General features: G+C 42.9%; 1 protein-coding gene across 1 annotated transcript; it reads left to right on the top strand.

The window, feature by feature from the left end:
• The first annotated feature begins 700 nt into the window (after positions 1–700).
• Positions 701–1,612, top strand: LOC123399747 (dirigent protein 1-like). The gene has a single exon (XM_045094134.1). The coding sequence runs from the start codon at positions 891–893 to the stop codon at positions 1,440–1,442; it is 552 nt and encodes a 183-aa protein (XP_044950069.1). The 5' UTR covers positions 701–890; the 3' UTR covers positions 1,443–1,612.
• The last annotated feature ends 18,182 nt before the right edge of the window (positions 1,613–19,794 follow it).

The raw sequence follows: 19,794 nt of genomic DNA, 5'->3' as shown, positions 1-19,794 counted from the left end.
GTCATGACGCGTCGGCGGCTGCATGGGGAAGCATGGTTGGTGGCTAGCTGAAAGGGGGAGGGGTGAGCAGTGAGGAGAAAGTGAGACTGAGAGTGTTCACGGTTGTAGGATTGCTTTTTATCCCGCAACTTTATAATTTTTGTTTCTATATATTGGTGTATATTTTAGCATAAGAACGGAGGTATTTACACGATCTATCAGGGCTATCAAATTTCTTGGCTAGATTAAGAAACTGTTATTTTGCATATTCTAGATGTATGTCTATCTAGCCTTTTATTTTGCATGTTAAATATGAACATATGATACTATGTCTCGCACATGTTGTTAGGGCTATGGGAGGACGACGATCCTCTCTTGAGCTATTGATGAGGGGAGCAAGGGTAGATCAAGCGTTCAATGATGGTGGTGAGACAACTAACGAGGTTGAGTCAACGGCGAGGATCAATAATGATGATAAACGATATGAGTTTGTTGTCCCGTGGCAACGCACGGGCACTAAACTAGTATTGTATTATATACTTAGGATCTTCAATCAAATAAATAAACAAAATCTTTCGGGGAAAAAATACACACCATCTGAATGAAACATTAGCTTCATGCTGGTTGCAATTAAAGTTGGTCAATCAGAGCAGTAGGTAACATTGCTTAGAAAGCTAAAGAATGCCTATTTTTGAAATTATGTAAAATGAATATCCTGATTAATTCGTTAGTTGTGACAGCTACATATACGGGCATGCAGGTCTATCGTTAGCCTGCACGTCATACTCAGACACAGTCCCTCGACGGGCCGATGAAGCCATTATGAGCCGGCTGATGAATCCATCGGCAAGCTGCGTTTTGCACAACTCAGCTGAAACATCAATTTCTACACGTTCTGAACTCTGATCACCATGATCCCCTCCTTGCCGTCGCTGTTGCTCGTCCTCCTGCTGGCCTTGTGGACGGCGCCCTACCTCGCAACGCGCGCCGGCGCCGGCGCCGGCGACCACGGCCTCACGCACATCCACCTGTACATGCACGAGACCTTCGCCGGCCGGAACGCCACGACGCTCACGACGGTGCCGTCCCCGCTGCAGGGAGCCGGCGCGACGTTCGGGGCGGTCGGCGTGCTCGACGACGAGCTGCGCGACGGGCCGGACGCGAGGAACTCGTCGCTCGTCGGCCGGTACCAGGGCCTCTTCGTCAGCGCGGGGCTCGTGAGCCCGCCGGGCGGGCAGTCGGCGATCAACCTGGTCTTCACGGCCGGGGAGCGCCGCGGGAGCACGCTGGCCATGCTGGGGCCCGTGCTGAGCTTCACGAGCGCCATCGAGCGCGCCGTGGTAGGCGGCACCGGCGCGTTCAGGATGGCGCGCGGGTACTGCGTCATGACGCCCGCCGGGAGCCCCACGCCGGAGTCCGTCGTCTACGAGGTCGACCTGTTCCTGCACATGTACCATGCCTGATCGACCTGTTCCTGTTGGCTTGTGTGCCTACGGTGCTATCGTGTACGTTGGTAAACAGTGGAAGCAAAGCGTCGCAAACGCCAACATATATGTTCTGGACAGCAAACGGATCGGAAGTATGAGAGGGCGATATGCAAAGCTGTTTTTTTTTCGAAACGGCGATATGCAAAGTTGTGATGATTTCATAGAACTAGTCCCTCTATTTTTAAATATAAGTATTTTTAGATATTCCACGATCAATATGAAATATAATTAATAAATTTACATTCTAAAGTATGTATATAAATTTTTTTAAACAAAAATATATGTACATATAACTATATGTAATCCGTATTAAAAAAATTAAAAGGATTTATTTTAAGAACGGAGGGAGTAATAGTTTTCGCTTCTCTGCTGGTGAACATTTACGTGATGGGAAAGGCATATATACCGTCATGTGCATGCATGCCGATAACTTTTCCTATTGCTGTTTTTTTTTGGCTGAGATTCCATGGTATGCTCTACACACACCCATGTTTTTTTCATATGGTTTGTAACACTAGTAGAAAAAGGCTCTTTCGGCCCAGGGTCGAAAAACTATTAGTCCCGGTTTAAATCAAAATCGAGACCAATGGCAGGCATTGGTTCTAGTTCGGTTTGTCGGGGCATTTGTCCCAGTTCGGTTCACCTCATTAGTCCCGGTTCGGGAAAAAACCTGGGACTAAAGATCCAGCGACTCCCACGTGGCGTGCCGCGGATCATTAGTCCCGGTTTGTGGCACGGACCGGGACTAAAGAAAGGCTATTAGTCGTGGTTTTAGAGAAAAACCGGGACTAAAGTTCTGCCTATATATACCGTCGCCCCTGGCCACTCTTTCTGTTTTTCACTGAAGTGTGCCCATGCCATATGTCACCCTTGCCACTCTAGTTCATGCACTTGACGTGTTCGATGAAATGCCCGAGCCACACTAGTTAAGCTTTGTCCTCTTCAAACTCGACCTTCAAACTCCATTTTCCTCAATATTTGTTTACATTTGTCCGTGCATCAACTCCACAAGTGTTTTAAAAGGTTAGTTACTTCATCCTTTAATGTGTCACTGCTAGTTTAGCTCATTTGAAATGCTTAAATTAACTTCTTAGAGTCTGCACATGGGTAGGGTGCCGTCCGTGTCCGTCCTCACCGTTGTCGATCGCCCCGCGTCGATCTCGTCGCGAGCACCACCATGGTGAACCTCTTGTTCTTGTCTTCTTTTTAAAAAAAAAAATCTTACTTGTGTGATTTACATACATACTTGTATAAATTACTTACTTTTATTATTTTTTGTTATTATATAATACGATGGTTTTGGTATCCGCCTCCGTCGGTCCTCGTCCTGTCTATGATTCGGATGTGGTATATATTATCTTTTATAAATATTTGTTTTATTTATTGTTTATGACAATTATGACGACCAACGTGACATATATTTTTTAATCTAGGAGGCAGTTGAACTGGAAATTCCAACCCACATATAAATTCTTCTCGAGAAGTTAAATTTGGTTGAAAAGGAAAACAAATACTTGAAGGAAAAATTGAAAATAACTGAGAACAAGAATAATTGAGGATAAGTTTGAATCCACTTTATCTTTTGAACGGAAATTTAATTAGTTTATAAATGGTTCGAAACATTGTGTTTCTTAAGATGTGAACTTTAAAGAAAGACCGCTCAATATACCCACAGCTAATTACCGAGCCCCCTTCCGCGTCGCTCCCTCAAGCGACAGGGAGTGCTAACCCTAGCGCCCTCGGGTCGGGCTCTCCCTCTCCTCCCCCTCCCCTTGCTGCCGCCGGTGCGCGCCACCGGACTAAGCCTGGTCAGCGGCGGTGGCCGTGGGGCTCCTCACACCCCCCTCGAAGAGGACGGCGTGGGCCAGGATGTTCGGGCAGCGGCGGCGTGGTGGCTGGCGTCTGACAACGATGTTGCAGACGCGCGGTCCGGCATGGTGGGCTGCACGTGGTGGTGCCCCTCGGTGGCGGCGCCAGTCACGGCAGCGACGGCCCGATCTGGATCCGATGGGTGCGGATCTAGTCGGCGGCTGGCCTGGTGGCCTCTGGTGGCTCCCTCTGCTTCTCCTGGAGGTTCCTCGTGCCTTCATGGGTGTGTGGGGTGGTGGATGCCTGGCTGTGGGCTGGTGGCGGGGCGCTCACCCAGATCTGATGGTGGGATCGGGATGGGCAGCGTTAGAGGGGCAGCGGCCCGGCGTGGCTGGTGCTTCGGCCGTGGGCGTCTGCGCGTGGAGGCCGGGCACGGGCTGTGGCCTTTTGGTGGTGCGGCGGCTACACGACAGCTTGGCGGGCTGGCTTGGGCGGTGATTGGCTTTTCGGCGTCAGCTCGTTTGTAGTCTGTCCATTTCGTCTTTCGATCCCTCTCCTCGTTGTGTGGATGCTACCTTCATCGTAGGTTTGGCCCTCCCCCAGTACGGTCCATCGCTCGTCTCACGCCCGGTAGCAGGACCGACCTCGTCTCGCGCGAGGCAGGAGGACCGACCACGTCTCGCGCCCGAGAGTAGGACTGAGCTCGTCTCACGCCCGGCAGCAGGATGGGTCGATGGAGCCCTGTTGAGGACCGCCCAGCGTTGTGAAAGGCGGGTCCTTTTTGCTCGTATCCGTGGTTGGGGTAGCAGTGGGTCTCGTGTGAGGTGGTGTCCAGGTCTGGGTTGTCGGGGCGGCGGCCCCGATGGTGGTGCCGCGGTGCTCATGGGTAGAGCCCGTGGCGAGGTACTGCTCGGTGCCCATGGCCGTGTGGGCGGTGTGGTCGCCTGGGTGTGGCGTCCGATGGTGGTGAGTGTTGGCCGGGGTGAAAACCTGATCCATCTTCGGACGGACCGGCGGCGGCGTAGCTCGCTCCCTTCTTGAAGCATCGTCACGGCTCTCATTGCCCGTCGTGTTGCTCCAGGGGAAACTCTGGTCCTCGGGTCGGGCGGTGGCGGCATTCTGGTGTCGTAACCTTCCTGAAGGCGTCGTCTTAAAGCACACGTTTCGTCATATGCGGCTTCATCTCTTCACGGTGGCGTGTTCACGGTTGAAAACTCTGGTTGCTCTTATAATGCCAGGGATAGTGTTGCTACGTTCAGTGTCTATGAATCCTGTTTTGGGTGTGTGCGTGTATTGTGATGGCGTGAGTCTGTACATGAGGGTCGATGTTGGTTGCTTTATTTATAAAACGGGACGGAAACCTTTTTCGATAAGCAAGACCACCCTTCAATACATTTTTGCAGGTTTTAAAATTCAAATCATAAAATACGGTGAAATTTTATGAAAAAATATCATGAACTCTAGGACACGGGAAAAAACTAATGAAACTTGATAAGAACGAATGTTAATACGAACTCGTAATATTTATATCTGGAGTGCATTGACACAGAACCAAGCATTTTGGTATGCTTTAGAACATGAAAAACCACATTGAACGTTTATAAATAATGTTGATAACTTTTTCCCCTTCTAATGCAAATTCTCTCGTCTCACCCCAAAATTAAGCGATACAATAATTACCTAACCACACATGCTTTTTCACATGATTTTAAAATCTGAATTCACTTTATCTTTTGAACAGAAGGTCGAAGAGAGAGTGGACTCTAAAATCAACCTTGTGGTTGTAGGCGCAGTCACAAATGAACTCCGACCTTCAAATCCCGAAACTCTGTACCCTGAACTCTCTGATCCTGTATTTTTTTACCCTTAACCTCGTTTTAGACCAGGATCTGCTCACGTGACAGTGTTAGAGGATGGGATTGCAAATTAATAAGGAAAAAGCTTGAAAACAGTCGGCTGATTTCTTGTTCCGTCAACCGCCTCCGGCGCGGTCTGAGCCCACTCGATCCTACAGAGTGGAGCGTGTCCGTTTTATTGTAGAGTGAATGCAAAGAGACAAATAAAGAGTCCAAATAATTCACTCATTCCATTGCAATGTGGGAGACCCACTTATATATAAGATGAAGGGGTGTGTTGGGGAGACACCTTTTCCCCAACAGACACCTCCTGGGAGGCATCCCTCCCATATACAATTGATCACATGTTTTATTTCTCAACACTCCCCCTTGATCAATTTGTTATGTGTATATTGCAAACTGAAATCTCCTCCAAAAACCCTGTGGGAAAAATTGAGGAGAAACCTTATAATAATATGCCATCGAAAACTCCTTTAAAACCCAGTGGAAAAATATAAGGAGAAACCAATATGGCATACATCCGCACTTGTATTTATATTGTCTCGTTAAAAACCTTATATGAGAAACCATCTTGGAAAACTCATAAAGGGAAAAGGAGTACAATACGAATGATCTGAAGATCACCAACATTTTATAACATGGGATTTTACTCCGCCTGAATTTCGCAAACATCAATGTTGTCTCATACCAATTCCACGAATGCGATTTTGGAATATAAACGTTGGTAGAGACAATTTGAACATCATAATAATTTGTTTGCAGATTATCCTCTTACATTTCTGTAATCCACGAGGATAAATATAACCCATAAGCAATACAAGTGACATTATCTTGGTAGATAATGATCTTTGATTCCAATGAATCTCCACATGATCTCACATGTGACCAGTCATTCTGCGAAGACATGTATATCTTGTCATGCTTCAAACATAGTATGGGAGAATGATTATAGGAAGGACTCATTTAGAGTCTATTATGAAGGCTTCACTCAGAATACTCTTTCATTAAATCCAATTTTTGATATGGCATTGTTGGGATCGGATATCAGCCACTATGAAGATATCACAGCATGGTCCCATCTTGATTTTCTCAATGGAATTAATCAAGACCGTTTGTGTCTTGGACATATCCAAGGATATTCCTTACACCAACCATTATACCTTTTATTGGGGATTGCACTCTCAATAAATTGCCAAAAAATATAGTGTCATGACTGACTTACTTTGCAATATATATGAGTGCTCCGATGGTACTCAGATATGGAACTTCATGTCCATTATCACTTCACCATCTCCCATGGACTTGTGTCCCATGTAAAGTATAATATGACCATATGTGTCTTTGATACGATATATCCATATTGAATGTTTTCAATATTTCCAGATATACAAAGACTGACATACATTTATTCTCGAGGGATTTTGCTAAAGCTATAAACTTAGCATCATTTGGTTTGACCCAAATATTCGTCTCAAAATGATTGTGTGGGTTTAATATGTCTTGTATAGACATTGATGATAAGATCATCCACATCAATAAGAAGATGTAAATCCAATTCATGATATCTTCATGAATACACATCAACAATCATCAGTATTAGAGTAATCCTTGTCAAGGAGTAACTCACTTAGTCGGTTGTACCACACGACTCTCCGTCCAAATTCAGAGTCAAAGAATGACTTTTGAAGCTTCACACACATGTTGCGATCTATCATTGAATTCGGAATATTAAGCCATTTCAACGACTTCAAAATATATATCCGAACTAAAATGATCCATGTGAGTATGTAGCCATTACATACATCAACCGCATGAATTTGTACTGCCAATTCAGTATCGAAACATAATTCCACTCATACCGAGAAGGTATGCTACATCATAACTGATGTGAGGTCTGTGCGGAAACCCATGTGCTACAAGCCTCGCTTTCTCACCACCTCATTTATTTTGTTTCTGAATGAAAAATCACTTCTCTTCACTACGGAAGATACTTATGAGGAGCGGGTTTTACTATGGTAAACACCTCTATTTTGATGAGCGAGTGCTACTCTTCTTAATTGTTTCCTTTCATTTGAACCAATATAAGTGTCAACAACACTTCCCGTGGATTTTGGTTCAGGGCCCAAAAGGATTTCTGCAATTCTCAAGAAGAAATTTATGTCGACATATGTAGACTTTAATATACGATTCTCATGAATCAATATCATTAGTGGAATTATCATTATGCCTCTTAACTCCTTGTGATTTCCCACAACAACGGAGTCAAGGTGTTTCGATGTCCCAGCATCATAAAAAAATGCGTGCACATCGATGTTGGGCTATGGATGACGCGCATCCATCAAGTGTCATTCAACGTGAGGTTGAATCACATTTACTGACTGAGGAGACCATTTCCTCTATTTCCGCAAAAAACATATGAGAACTTAATCCCATGTGACCAGAATTCTCCCCCTCTTGCTCTCATCTGGGGATACGAGTAGTTATTAGGTACCTCCACTCGTTCTGGTAGAAAATTCAGTGACACCTTTCTCATCAGTAAATGTATATGGAAGATTATTTGCAATATGTTGCAAATTCTCCTAATCAGAATCTCTAGTTCAGATTCTTAAGTACGTGCAAAATGTATATGACATTTATGATGCATTTCGTGGCATTCTATATGGTACATTACTCGCCCTAATGCCAGAAAATGTCCTTATTGCAAAAGCAATCAGCGCACGGGCTACAAATAACCCCCTCACTAGGGTTAAGGTATTTGACGGATTAACAATCATACCTCAGTTATTCTTCACATAGACCCCAAATATATGTGAAGGCCCTTGATGTACACTGGGGTGGTGATATCGGTATGCAACCGAATTATCGCAGATGGGAAATACTTCATCGATTTCCACGTACAGACCGCAAGGGGATACGGTATTAAATGCATTTGATCTTATGTAGACCAAATATACGGTGTGTGAGACCGCATGTTACCACCAACAAAATGTTGGTTAATTACAATTCCGCAGCAATGGCCATGCAATTTGACTCTCTTTGACAAGAGATCTAGCCACACCATTCTGAGTAAGTACACGATGTACTGCCTATGACCATGGATTTCTTGTGAATCAAATTCAACGACATTTCCATTCCAATGGAACTATCCCATGCATATAATCATTTGCTCCAAATTCGTCAATTTGAGCACTTAATTCAGTAAACACATGGTTTTGTGTGGAAGATACACACCTAAGACCATCTTCTAGATGTGTCTATGAATACCATGAAGTACCAAAATAACCCAGCCAATGGTTGAATATTTTGCATCATTCTTGAATCTGTTCAAGAATAATGAGTGGCACATTCAAATTTTAAGGTGAGAGTGCCTTAAAATTAATTCCTCTATGGCACATGTAGTGCACATAAAATCTTTCGATTGTTAGGAATATTACAACTTTGTTGTAGCCAATAGAATTATCAATAATTTTTCTAATCGTCGTCATACCAGAAAGGTAAAGGAGGAAAAATTATTGTGTACGCAACAATATTGTCTATGAATGATTCATACAATCAATTCCTCACAACTATCATGTCACATGGACAAGATGTTACAAATTATACCACCTATAGTAGTACAATTATAGGCTAATGATACCTTGGGATAACTAAGAACTCCAAAATATCTTGGGAATGTCATTCCACAAGCATATCATCAATGTAGAGGAGTGCATTCTCCTTCTACTACACCAGAATGTTTTCTGGTTGTCCATCTGAAGTAGAACTTCAAACTTATCCCATTAAACTCATTCGCCTTCTCCAATGAGTCGGTGACATGATTCAACCAAAAACTTAAAAGTTTGGTAATCATTAATAAGATATTTCATACAACCACATCTTTGACAAAATTGGTAGTTGTCATTGTGATCATTTATTTAAATGACACATTCCTTTATGAGATATACACTCCATTTGTACTTGTTTTTTTTCACTTTACTTTCAACTCCTCGTGGTTCTCTAACCACGTATTGCTTAGTACTGAAAACACTAGCACAAATTTCAGGTAATGATATATCATCCATTGGGGTGTACCAGATGACTCTTCACAAAAAGGTCATCATATTTTTACCCTGAAATGAAGATGGTGTTTCTTTTACCATCATAGGAGGATGTAAAGTGCAGTAAGGACATACAATCAGATCAAGATCTGAGACTGCCTTATCACATAATCTCAACTTAGTCTTGATTTATAGACAATAGAATAATAAGCGCCAACAGACTTCAAGTCCTGAACACAAATGAATACTCACTCATGTGATGCTTATGACGATATATCTCTCCCTAAGGTAGTCCCAAAGGGCAAATGGATATTCATCATCCATTAAATACTCCGTCTGAGAACCGAGACATTGCGATGTCACATAAATGCAAATTTGCACATTTCAACTATTTATAAATAGCCATGACATTCTCTGTAGATGGAGTTTCAGTGGCGACAAGGCCACGGGTTGACAAAATATTAATGTCCATGACCCATGTTTAATCATGACGTCCACCTTGTGTCATTACATCACATTTCCTTTTTAAAAAGGTCAGCCACATATGGCATGAAATGATCATGCATTAATTTACAGTAAATTAAGTACAATGAAAATGCTATGGCTAAGCATAATCATGATCATGGTGATTCTTAGTGACTCAGAAGCAAGCCTTCACAAGAAGATAATAATCACAATATGATGTAGTTCTTCAAATTAAAGGTATAATCACCTCATAAAGAATAAATCTTTTATTCCCATAAAACACAGAGGTAATCAACCACGTAGTGGTACCTCACTCTTATGGATATTTTAATCAATCATAACCTGTGTACAACCTTATGTTATTTAAAACACATGAAGGTAATTCCCACAAAGTGGCATAAACCTCTCAGTTGTGCACGAAATTTAATTCGTTGCTATGATCACATCTCATAAATTGTGTACTCATGGAAGGCAATCACCAAAATATGCAAGTATTTTTGCATAATTATCTTCATAGCATAATATGTAGCATAATCGCCACTAATGCCTTGGATTCCTCTCCTGATGGAGCATGTGACACTGTAGTCACAACCAAGACAAATGCTATGAAATTGACAAGTATTTGGAAAAACATCATGAAGGTAAGCACCACGGTGTAGGCTTCATAATGATTATGTCATAAGTTTTGTGCCTTCACTTTGCTTTGAACACATGGAGATAATCACTACTGAGTAGTGTAGACTTTACTCTTATGGAGTTTCTTACAACCTCATGTTAATTAAAACACATTGAAGGTAATCACCACATGGTGGTGTAGACCTCGCAGTTGTAAACGAAATTTAATTCGTTGCCATAGATGCCATCCATAAGTTGTGTTCAAAACTAAAGGTAGTCATTATGTCGAAATGACATAATATAGACCTCACAACAATATTGGATACTCTACAATTATGCAATATGCATCATTTGTCTATTCCTTGTGACAAATATAAATTTGACATAACCAGGCAGTGTCATACACTTCACTACCTCATGTTTCCCAAATTTGCAAGCAAATTCCATATTCTATGTAAATAATGAAATCAACATATTTCTTTGCAGAAGTATTACTCATGTAATACAAATAAACGCAGAAGTATGAACATACTTGTGCAATATATATGAGGACTTGGGGCCTCAAGCGGTCATTTTACATGACGTAAAATGATGCATAATCAATTATTATGCAATTCAGCAGGACCCAAAGATCTATCATATGTATTTGTTCTGAAGCCTTAGGCATAAAACGCAAATACCAATAACCTTATGGTTATAGTGCTGAAAACAGTAAGCCCGAGGGCTAAACTACTAAGTCCAACAAGCTTGATGGCTTGGCTGTAATTTCAATAAGCTTCAGATCTAAACCGCAATTTTTGATAAGCCAAAGGGCTGATCCAGAAATTACATGGACTTAGACGTGATTTGCAAGATCACAAAAGAGACAAGATATCTCTTCCTCTTGTGCGGTTACCAATTCCTGAGCGGAATTTCCCCCTCACCGCCGTCGGTGCTCTACGCGTCTCTGCATGTCGGAATCCGAGATTGGATCCGTGGTTGCAAGAGCCACCAATCCGCGAAGAGCGGATATCTCAATCGCTATAAGGGGCGAGATACGACAAGGCTGACTTCCAAGACACACGCTGTTATGCGCGTTCGCGTGCTCAGTCGTCGTCTGTCGTGTTGCGATCCAACGTCGGTCAAAGACCGCAGTGATCGTATCGATGGCTTCCACCGCCAGGACTAGAATCGATGCCATCGCCGTTGAACAATTCCTCTGATTCCTGCTTGGAGTAGCAATTTGTATCTTCAGGTACACATGCACGATACAGACGAGTAGTACATGCACTAGATGAATAAAGAAGATACATGATTAAACGTCTGATAATAATCATAAAAGACAACTAAGTTGATTCATGCATAAGCGTTGTTGCCGCACTGGCCGTCGCCACCAGTTTCGTTTCAGGAGTAACCGCTAAAGCCGTGCAGCCATGCTTACCGACCGCCTCTTTGTGGCTGATTCAATGAATCAATTAGATGCATGAAAACACAATGTATCCGATATTTCTTACTCTGTACTTCTTAATCACAAGAAGACAAAAGGAATGAATATATTGATGATTAGTCTCGTGTACACAAATGCATGCATGCTGCATGATATTGCCGCTGCATGCTGTCTGCGCGATCAACCGTGTGCCATCGCCTGCTGTTGCTGCCGCCGCGAACGCCATTCGCATCTCACGCCTCATCATCGGGATGGACGCCGTTTATTTCCGGCCTCCAATCGCGAGTGACACACGGAGAACTGTGGTACATTAGACCGCTGCTTCGTCTCACGCAGAAATGTGCTTCCCCATTATCGTTGGTATAACGGTTGTTTTCTTGGCCGGATTACTCTCTAGGCAGAGACTACGTGTTGATATCGTATTGTAGAATGAATGTAAAGAGACAAATAAAAAGTTTAAATGATTCACTCATTTCATTGAAATGTGAGAGACTCACTTATATACAAGATGAAGGGGTGTGTTGGGAGACATCTTTTTTCTAACAGACACCTTTCTAAAAGACATTCCTTCAATATAATTGATCACATGCTTTATTTCTCAATACCTTTCACCACGCGAAGCAGGCCCACCCATCTAAATTGTGACCGAAGCCGACTCAACACAGTGGTCCATGTGACTGGGTATTTTTTTTACTATTACTTCACACAGCAGTGCTTTTGCTACATAGCTAAATAACAACACAAGGAAGCGCGAAGTGAGTACCAAAGGATTTGGCACTAGTAAGCTAATGCTTGCTTTGGTAGCCAGCACACACTTTTCATGGAGACACGTGGCTACATTTCATTACGGTAACTCAGTCAAGCATCATTGCTGCAAGCTGTTTTATACATATTGTTGGTTATATGTCATTTTTGTAAGTTTGATGCAAGATGTTGTGAGGTCGGTTGTCGGTGCTGCAAGCGAGACACATGACACTAATTTTTGCAACATGTCGTAATTTTTACAACATGGGTCAAAAGAAGTTGTAATTTTGGCAATACGACCGTTATTTCTGCAACACGCTCGTTGTTTTAGGAATTATTTCTGCAACGCGGTCGTTGTTTCTGCAACTGGTTTGTTGTTTCAGGACTGTCAGGAGTGCAAAAATTTACTACCAAGCCTGGATTCAACAAAAATAACCTACATTGCAAGCATCACAACTAATTAATATAGTGGACAACATAAATCACTAGCAAATCGACTGATTAAGACCCCGAATTTCTGCAGCTTCACCATTCAAAAACACTAAACCTAACCAAGACAAAACAAAGAAAAAGACTGAATTGGAGAGGGGAGAAGGACCAGGCGTACCTCGCTCTTTTCTACTACTATGGTCATCAGCGGCCGCAACGATCTTCCACTCGTCGCCGTCGTCGTCGCCGCCGTGGAAGAGGAACAGAGTCATGTCATGGGAGACGAAGGGGCAAACTGGAAGACGAAGGGGTCAGCGAGTTGGTCCGGCTCGACCAGGTATAGTGTGAGACCCATCCGCGGGTGTTGACTCGGCCCGTTCCCAGCCACGTAAAGACCCCACCGTTCGGGATCAAAGAGTTCAGGATACAGAGTTCCGGGGTTTAAAGTTCGGAGTTCATTTGTGACCGCATCTATAATCACAAGGTTGATTTCAGACTTCACTCGTCATAGAAATAATAGTTTGCATATTTGTGTTCGTTGTGATGATGACTTTGAAACAAGACCACTCTTGAATACTCCCTCCTTCCCCTTTTCTAAGGCGCCTAAATTTTGCACGAAAATTAGCGTACGTCTTGACGAACTCCTCTAACAGAAGTGATTGGACGATCCAGGAAAATAGCAAACGGGCCTGAGAGAATAGAACCGATCTAGTACTAGTGATAGCTAGCAGTCACTAGTAGAAAACAGGGCATTGAGCCAACCACATTGGACCCGGATTGGATATAAACCGGTTCTAAAGGGTCTGTCCGCTGGGCCCCCTCCCTGCAGCAAATGGCCGCAAGGCCTTTAGGACCGGTTTGTAACACAAACCGGTCCTAAAGGGTTTTGGACCGTTTGCTGCAGGGAGGGGGGCCCAGTGGACAGACCTTTAGAACCGGTTTGTATCACAAACCGGTGCTAAAGTTTTTCTCATTTTTGCAGCAACTGCGGGGCCCCGCTGTTAGACCCTTTAGCACCGGTTTTTAACACAAACCGGTCCTAAAGCACTCCCCTATATTCCACCCCGAGCTCAGCTCCATTTTTTCCAGCTCGAGCTCAACTCCATTTTTGCTCTCTCCTTCCTCTTGGGAGCTCTAATCCATCCCCATTTTTCTCCACCATTTGTCAAGATTGTTGGCACCCATCGGTCCTACGGTTAGCATCAACATTCCCTCTTCCGGCATTGCAAGTTTTGCTCGTTTTCTTGCTCATTTCATTTTTGTTGTGTTAGCTAGGTGTTTGATGAAATGCCTAAGCTAGAGAGAGTTCATCATTTGTTATGTATACATATGCAATTTGAGCTCAAATTTAATTATGATTTGTGGTTTTTTTTAGTGTCGTGCGCCTTGTCCCCTTCCTCACCGCCGTCGATCGCCCCGTCACCGACACAACCTTGGTGAGCCTATTGTTTTTATTTACCAAAACAAATTTTGATTTGTATGATTTACATATTTACTTGTATATAATTTTCTTATTGTGTAAGATTTTTTTTATATGTATAGCGCCATGGTTTTGATATCCGTCTCCGTTGGCCCTCGTCCAGTCTATGATTCGGATGTGGTATATTATCTTTTATAACTACATATTTTCATTTCCTGATTATATGACAATTAATTACGCCGACCAAGTTCACATGGATATTTTTATCTAGGAGGTAGTGGAACCGGAAATGCCAATCGACCCTATTGTTGAGAAGTTACACTTAGTTGAACAAGAAAATGTTGGCCTGAAAGAAAGATTGAAAAAAACTGAAGAAAGGTTGGAAAAAACTGAAAGAGAGAAGATGACCTTGGAAAAGGTTCTTGCCGGTGTCGTCGATGGTCACAAGAGCGAGATGGACGCAATGCGCCTGAAGATTAGAAAGATTAGAAAATATGCAATTAGTAAAGAGGCTTGGTATCATTATGCCGTCGGGTCAATTGTTACCTTTGTTGCGATTTTGATCGCATTTGTTGTTGTTTTTAAATGCATTAATTAGAGAGAGTTTTTATGGTTGGTTTCAGTGTGTATTTTTATGAGAACTATATATGTATGGTCACTACGCTACTTTGGTTTTAACGTGTGATGAACTTTTTGTATTAATTAATTAATTTAGTCATGATGATTTAGTATAATGGTTTTTGATAAATTTATATAATGCAAATGAACCGGTAATGGATGTACAGTGATCGACGTCGTCCCGAATTCCTTAATGGCATGCATAGTTTTCTCAATGTGGCTGAGAAAAACAGGCAGAATGGATTTATTTTTTGTCCATGTAAAAAATGCCAGAATAAGAGGAATTTCCCTAACTCAAGAACCATACACACCCACCTGTTGCAAGAAGGCTTCATGCCCAGTTATTTTTGTTGGACCAAGCACGGAGAAAGAGGGGTTGTAATGGAAGACAATGAAGAAGAAGAGGATAATGATAACTATCCTATGTTCGATGAACACGGTGATACTGAAATGGGGGAAGACGAGGCTGAACTTGAGGACATTGTTGATGAGTCTGATGATGATCTTCGTAAGGTCATTCGTGAAGAACAGATAAACTGCGCAAGTGAAAACGAGAGGTTGGAGTTGGAGCGCATGTTAGAAGATCACAAAAAATTGTTGTACCCAAATTGCGAAGATGGCCAGAAAAAGCTGGGCACCACCCTGGAATTGCTGCAATGGAAGGCAGAGAATGGAATATCTGACAAGGGATTTGAAAAGCTGCTGAAAATAATGAAGAAGATGCTTCCAAGAGATAACGTGCTGCCCTGCAGTACGTACGAAGCAAAGAAGGTTGTCTGCCCTCTAGGATTGGAAGTGCATAAGATACATGCATGCATCAATGACTGCATCCTCTACCGCGGTCAGCACGAGAATTTAAATGCCTGTCCGGTATGCGGTGCATTTCGGTATAAGATCAGGCGAGATGACCCTGGTGATGTTGAGGGCGACGATCGCCCCAGGAAGAGGGTTCCTGCCAAGGTGATGTGGCATGCTCCTATAATACCACGGATGAAATGTTTGTTCCGAAACAAAGAGCATGCCAAGTTGCTGCGATGGCACAAAGAAGACCGTAAGGAAGACGATATGCTGAGACAACCCGCTGATGGGTCGCAGTGGAGAAACATCGACGATAAGTACGAGGACTTTGCACGTGACCCAAGAAACTTAAGGTTTGGTCTAAGTACAGATGGCCTGAATCCGTTTGGGGAGCAGAGTAGCAGTCATAGCACCTGGCCCGTGACTCTATGTATCTATAACCTTCCTCCTTGGTTATGCATGAAGCGTAAGTTCATTATGATGCCAGTGCTTATCCCAGGCCCGTCGCAACCCGGCAACAACATTGATGTGTACCTGAGGCCACTGGTTGATGAACTTTTAGAGTTGTGGGCTGACGAAGGTGTACGTGTGTGGGACGAGTACAAACAGGAGGAATTTGACCTACGAGGGTTGCTGTTTGTAACCATCAATGATTGGCCCGCTCTTAGTAACATCTCAGGACAGTCAAACAAGGGATACAGCGCATGCACACACTGTTTAGGCGAGACTGAAAGTATACATATAGGCAAGAATGTGTACCCGGGGCATCGTCGATTTCTTCCAGACAGGCATCCCGTAAGAAAGAAAGGAAAGCATTTCAAATGCGAGGCAGATACACGGAGGAAGCCAACCCTCCCTAAAGGTATTGATATATATGACATGGTCAAAGATATAAAAGTAATCTTTGGTAAGGGTCCTGGCGCACAATCTGTTCCGAATGACGCCGACAACCACGTAGCCATGTGGAAGAAGAAATCTATATTCTGGGAACTACCCTATTGGAAATTCCTAGAGGTTCGCTCTGCGATCGACGTGATGCACGTGAGGAAAAATATTTGCGTGAACCTGCTAAACTTATTGGGCGTGCATGGGAAGAAATCGAGAGATACACCAAAAGCACGGCTGCACCACCAACGTATGCACGAACAGACGACCTGATGAATCCAGAGAATTTCAAAGGTCCTGCCAGCTACGCTCTTACCAAGGAAGAGAAGGAGATCTTTTTCCAAGTCCTGAGCAGTATCAAGGTCCCGTTTGACTACTCGTCGAACATAAAAGGAATACTAAACCTGGAAGAGAAAAAGTTCCAAAACCTAAAGTCTCATGACTGCCACGTGATCATGACCCAGTTACTTCCGATTGCATTGAGGGGGCTTCTGCCAGAAAACGTGCGAGTACCCATTGTGAAGCTATGTGCATTCCTCAACGCAACTTCTCAGAAGGCAATCGATCCAGTAACTCTACCAAGTTTACAGAAGGACGTGGTCCAATGTCTTGTCAGCTTCGAGTTGGTGTTCCCACCAACCTTCTTCAATATTATGACGCACCTCATAGTTCACCTAGTCCAAGAGATTTCCGTTCTCGGTCCTGTATTCTTACACAATATGTTCCCCTTTGAGAGGTTCACGGGAGTCTTGAAGAATTATGTTAAAAACCGTGCTAGGCCAGAAGGAAGCATGGTCAAGGGCTATGGAACAGAGGAGGTCATTGAGTTTTGTGTTGACTTTTTTCCTGACCTGAACCCGATCGGTGTTCCTCAGTCGCGCCAAGAGGGGAGACTGCGTGGAAAAGGCACGCTAGGAAAGAAATCAACAACATGTATGGACGAGCAATCTTTCACTCAAGCACACTACACAGTTCTAGTTAATTCCAGCTTGGCGGCTCCATATATCCAGGAACACAAGGATATTTTACGCTCGGAATACCCGGAGCAACCTGAAGATTTCATTGCTAAAGAACACGCGAAGACTTTCGGCGGTTGGTTGCAAAGACGTCTCATTAATGACAACATTGTTGAAGATGAGCTATACTTGTTGGCCAAGCAACCATCTTCGACTGTATTGACCTTTAAAGGGTACGAGATAAATGGTAACACATTTTACACGGCAGACCAAGATAAAAAGAGCACCAACCAAAACAGTGGCGTCCGGTTTGATGCAAAAGACGACAACGGGCAAAGGGTCACATACTATGGTTACATAGAGCAGATATGTGAACTTGACTACGGACCTTCCTTTAAGGTCCCTTTGTTCTGGTGCAAATGGTTCAACCTGTCAGGCGTGAAGGTAGACCCGAAGTACGGAATGACAACAGTGGATCAGAAGAATCTTGGGTACGGCAATGATCAATTCGTCCTAGCCAATGATGTGGCTCAGGTTTTCTATGTGAAGGACATGTCTAGCAGACCGAGAAAAAGAAAAGATATGGAAGCGAATACATCAGACGATGAGCCAAGGCGCCACATAGTTCTTTCAGGGAAAAGAAACATCGTGGGAGTCGAGGACAAGACAGACATATCAGAAGATTACAATAAATTTGATGAAATTTCTCCCTTCAAAGTCAAAGATGATCCAAGCATCCCGTTAAATGATGAAGATACTCCATGGTTACGGCGCAATCAGAAGAAAGGCAAGAAGAAAAATAGATAGAGGGTGTTGTTGGTGATGTGTAATAATGTATTAAACCTTTTATGTAATTGTGTTGACCATTTTGATAAATATCAAAAATTTGACCAGTTTCCACTAAATTTGACCATTTTGATAAATATCATTTTTATTTTTTAAGTGTTAAAATGACATTTAGACAATTTGTAAACAAAATATCAGAAAATATAAATATGTTGTCATAATATTTGATTTTACAAAAGCTTTTGTTTATACAAAAAAATTTAGTCTATTTTGGACAATTAAATGACATTTAGACAATTTTTACACAAAATATGAGAAAATATAAATATGTTTTTATAAATATTTGATTTTACAATTTTTTGAGTCTACTTTGATTTTATAAATAAATGTAAAAGAAAAGAGAAAAGGGAAACAAAAAAGAAAAATAAAAGAAGAAACAGGAAAAAGAAAAGGAAACAAAAAATATCTTTATATTTTCAAATTAGTTTGATAAATATCTTATTTTTTATTTTTTTTTATTGTTTTAAATGACATTTAGACAATTTTTACACAAAATATCAGAAAATATAAATATGTTTTTATAAATATTTGATTTTACAAAAGCTTTTTGAGTCTACTTTGATTTTATAAATAAATGTAAAAGAAAACAGAAAAGGAAAACAAAAAAATAAAATAAAAGAAGAAACAGGAAAAAGAAAAAGGAAACAAAAAGAAAAAGAAAACAGGAAACAGAAAAAAGGAAAAAAGAAAAAGGAAAAAACCTTTAGGACCGGTTTTTAACAACAACCGGTCCTAAAGGTGGGTTCGCTCGCGCGCCCAATTTTTGGACCTTTAGTACCGGTTTGTGTTAATAACCGGTGCTAAAGGGTCTTTAGGACCGGTTGTCAACACCAACCGGTGCTAAAGGCTTGTACAGCCTAGACCTCTCCGGTGCCGCCATCTTCTCGCCTTCCCGCGCGTCTTCTCTCCTTCTCTCCTCGTCGAGTCGACCTCCTCGCCGCCTCCTCGCCGCCCCACGCCGTCGCCTCCTCGCCGTCCCACGCCGTCGCCTCCTCGCCGTCGCCTCCTCGCCGCCCCACGCCGTCGCCTCCTCGCCGTCCCACGCCGTCCCACGCCGTCGCCTCCTCGCCGCCCGTGGCCTTGGGGAGCAGCAGTAGCGACAGGAACCGGCTCGACTCCGGCACCGGCAGCAGCGACTTCATCTTCTTCTCCCACGGAAACGTCTCGTACGCCGACGCGATCTTGGTATTTGGTATGCGATGTTACATCAATAGTTTACTGGAGCAGATGCGATGTTGGTATTTGGTTCTTTGGCCTTCACAAGTGATCTGTCAAACAACAATAATATGCTTGCAAGTGGCATTTTAATTTGAATTCTGAGCTGCGAACGTTGCAGCAAGCATAGGAAATCGTGCTGACGTGTTGGAGATCTGCGAGCATTCGTAAACAAAATCATGTTGACACAAATATAACTGTGTTGGCCA

This window comes from Hordeum vulgare, chromosome 5H (genome assembly GCF_904849725.1).
Source record: "Hordeum vulgare subsp. vulgare chromosome 5H, MorexV3_pseudomolecules_assembly, whole genome shotgun sequence".
Lineage (NCBI taxonomy): Eukaryota > Viridiplantae > Streptophyta > Magnoliopsida > Poales > Poaceae > Hordeum > Hordeum vulgare.
The sequence above is the reverse complement of the archived record's forward strand: the minus strand, read 5'-3'. Positions and strand labels throughout refer to the sequence as shown.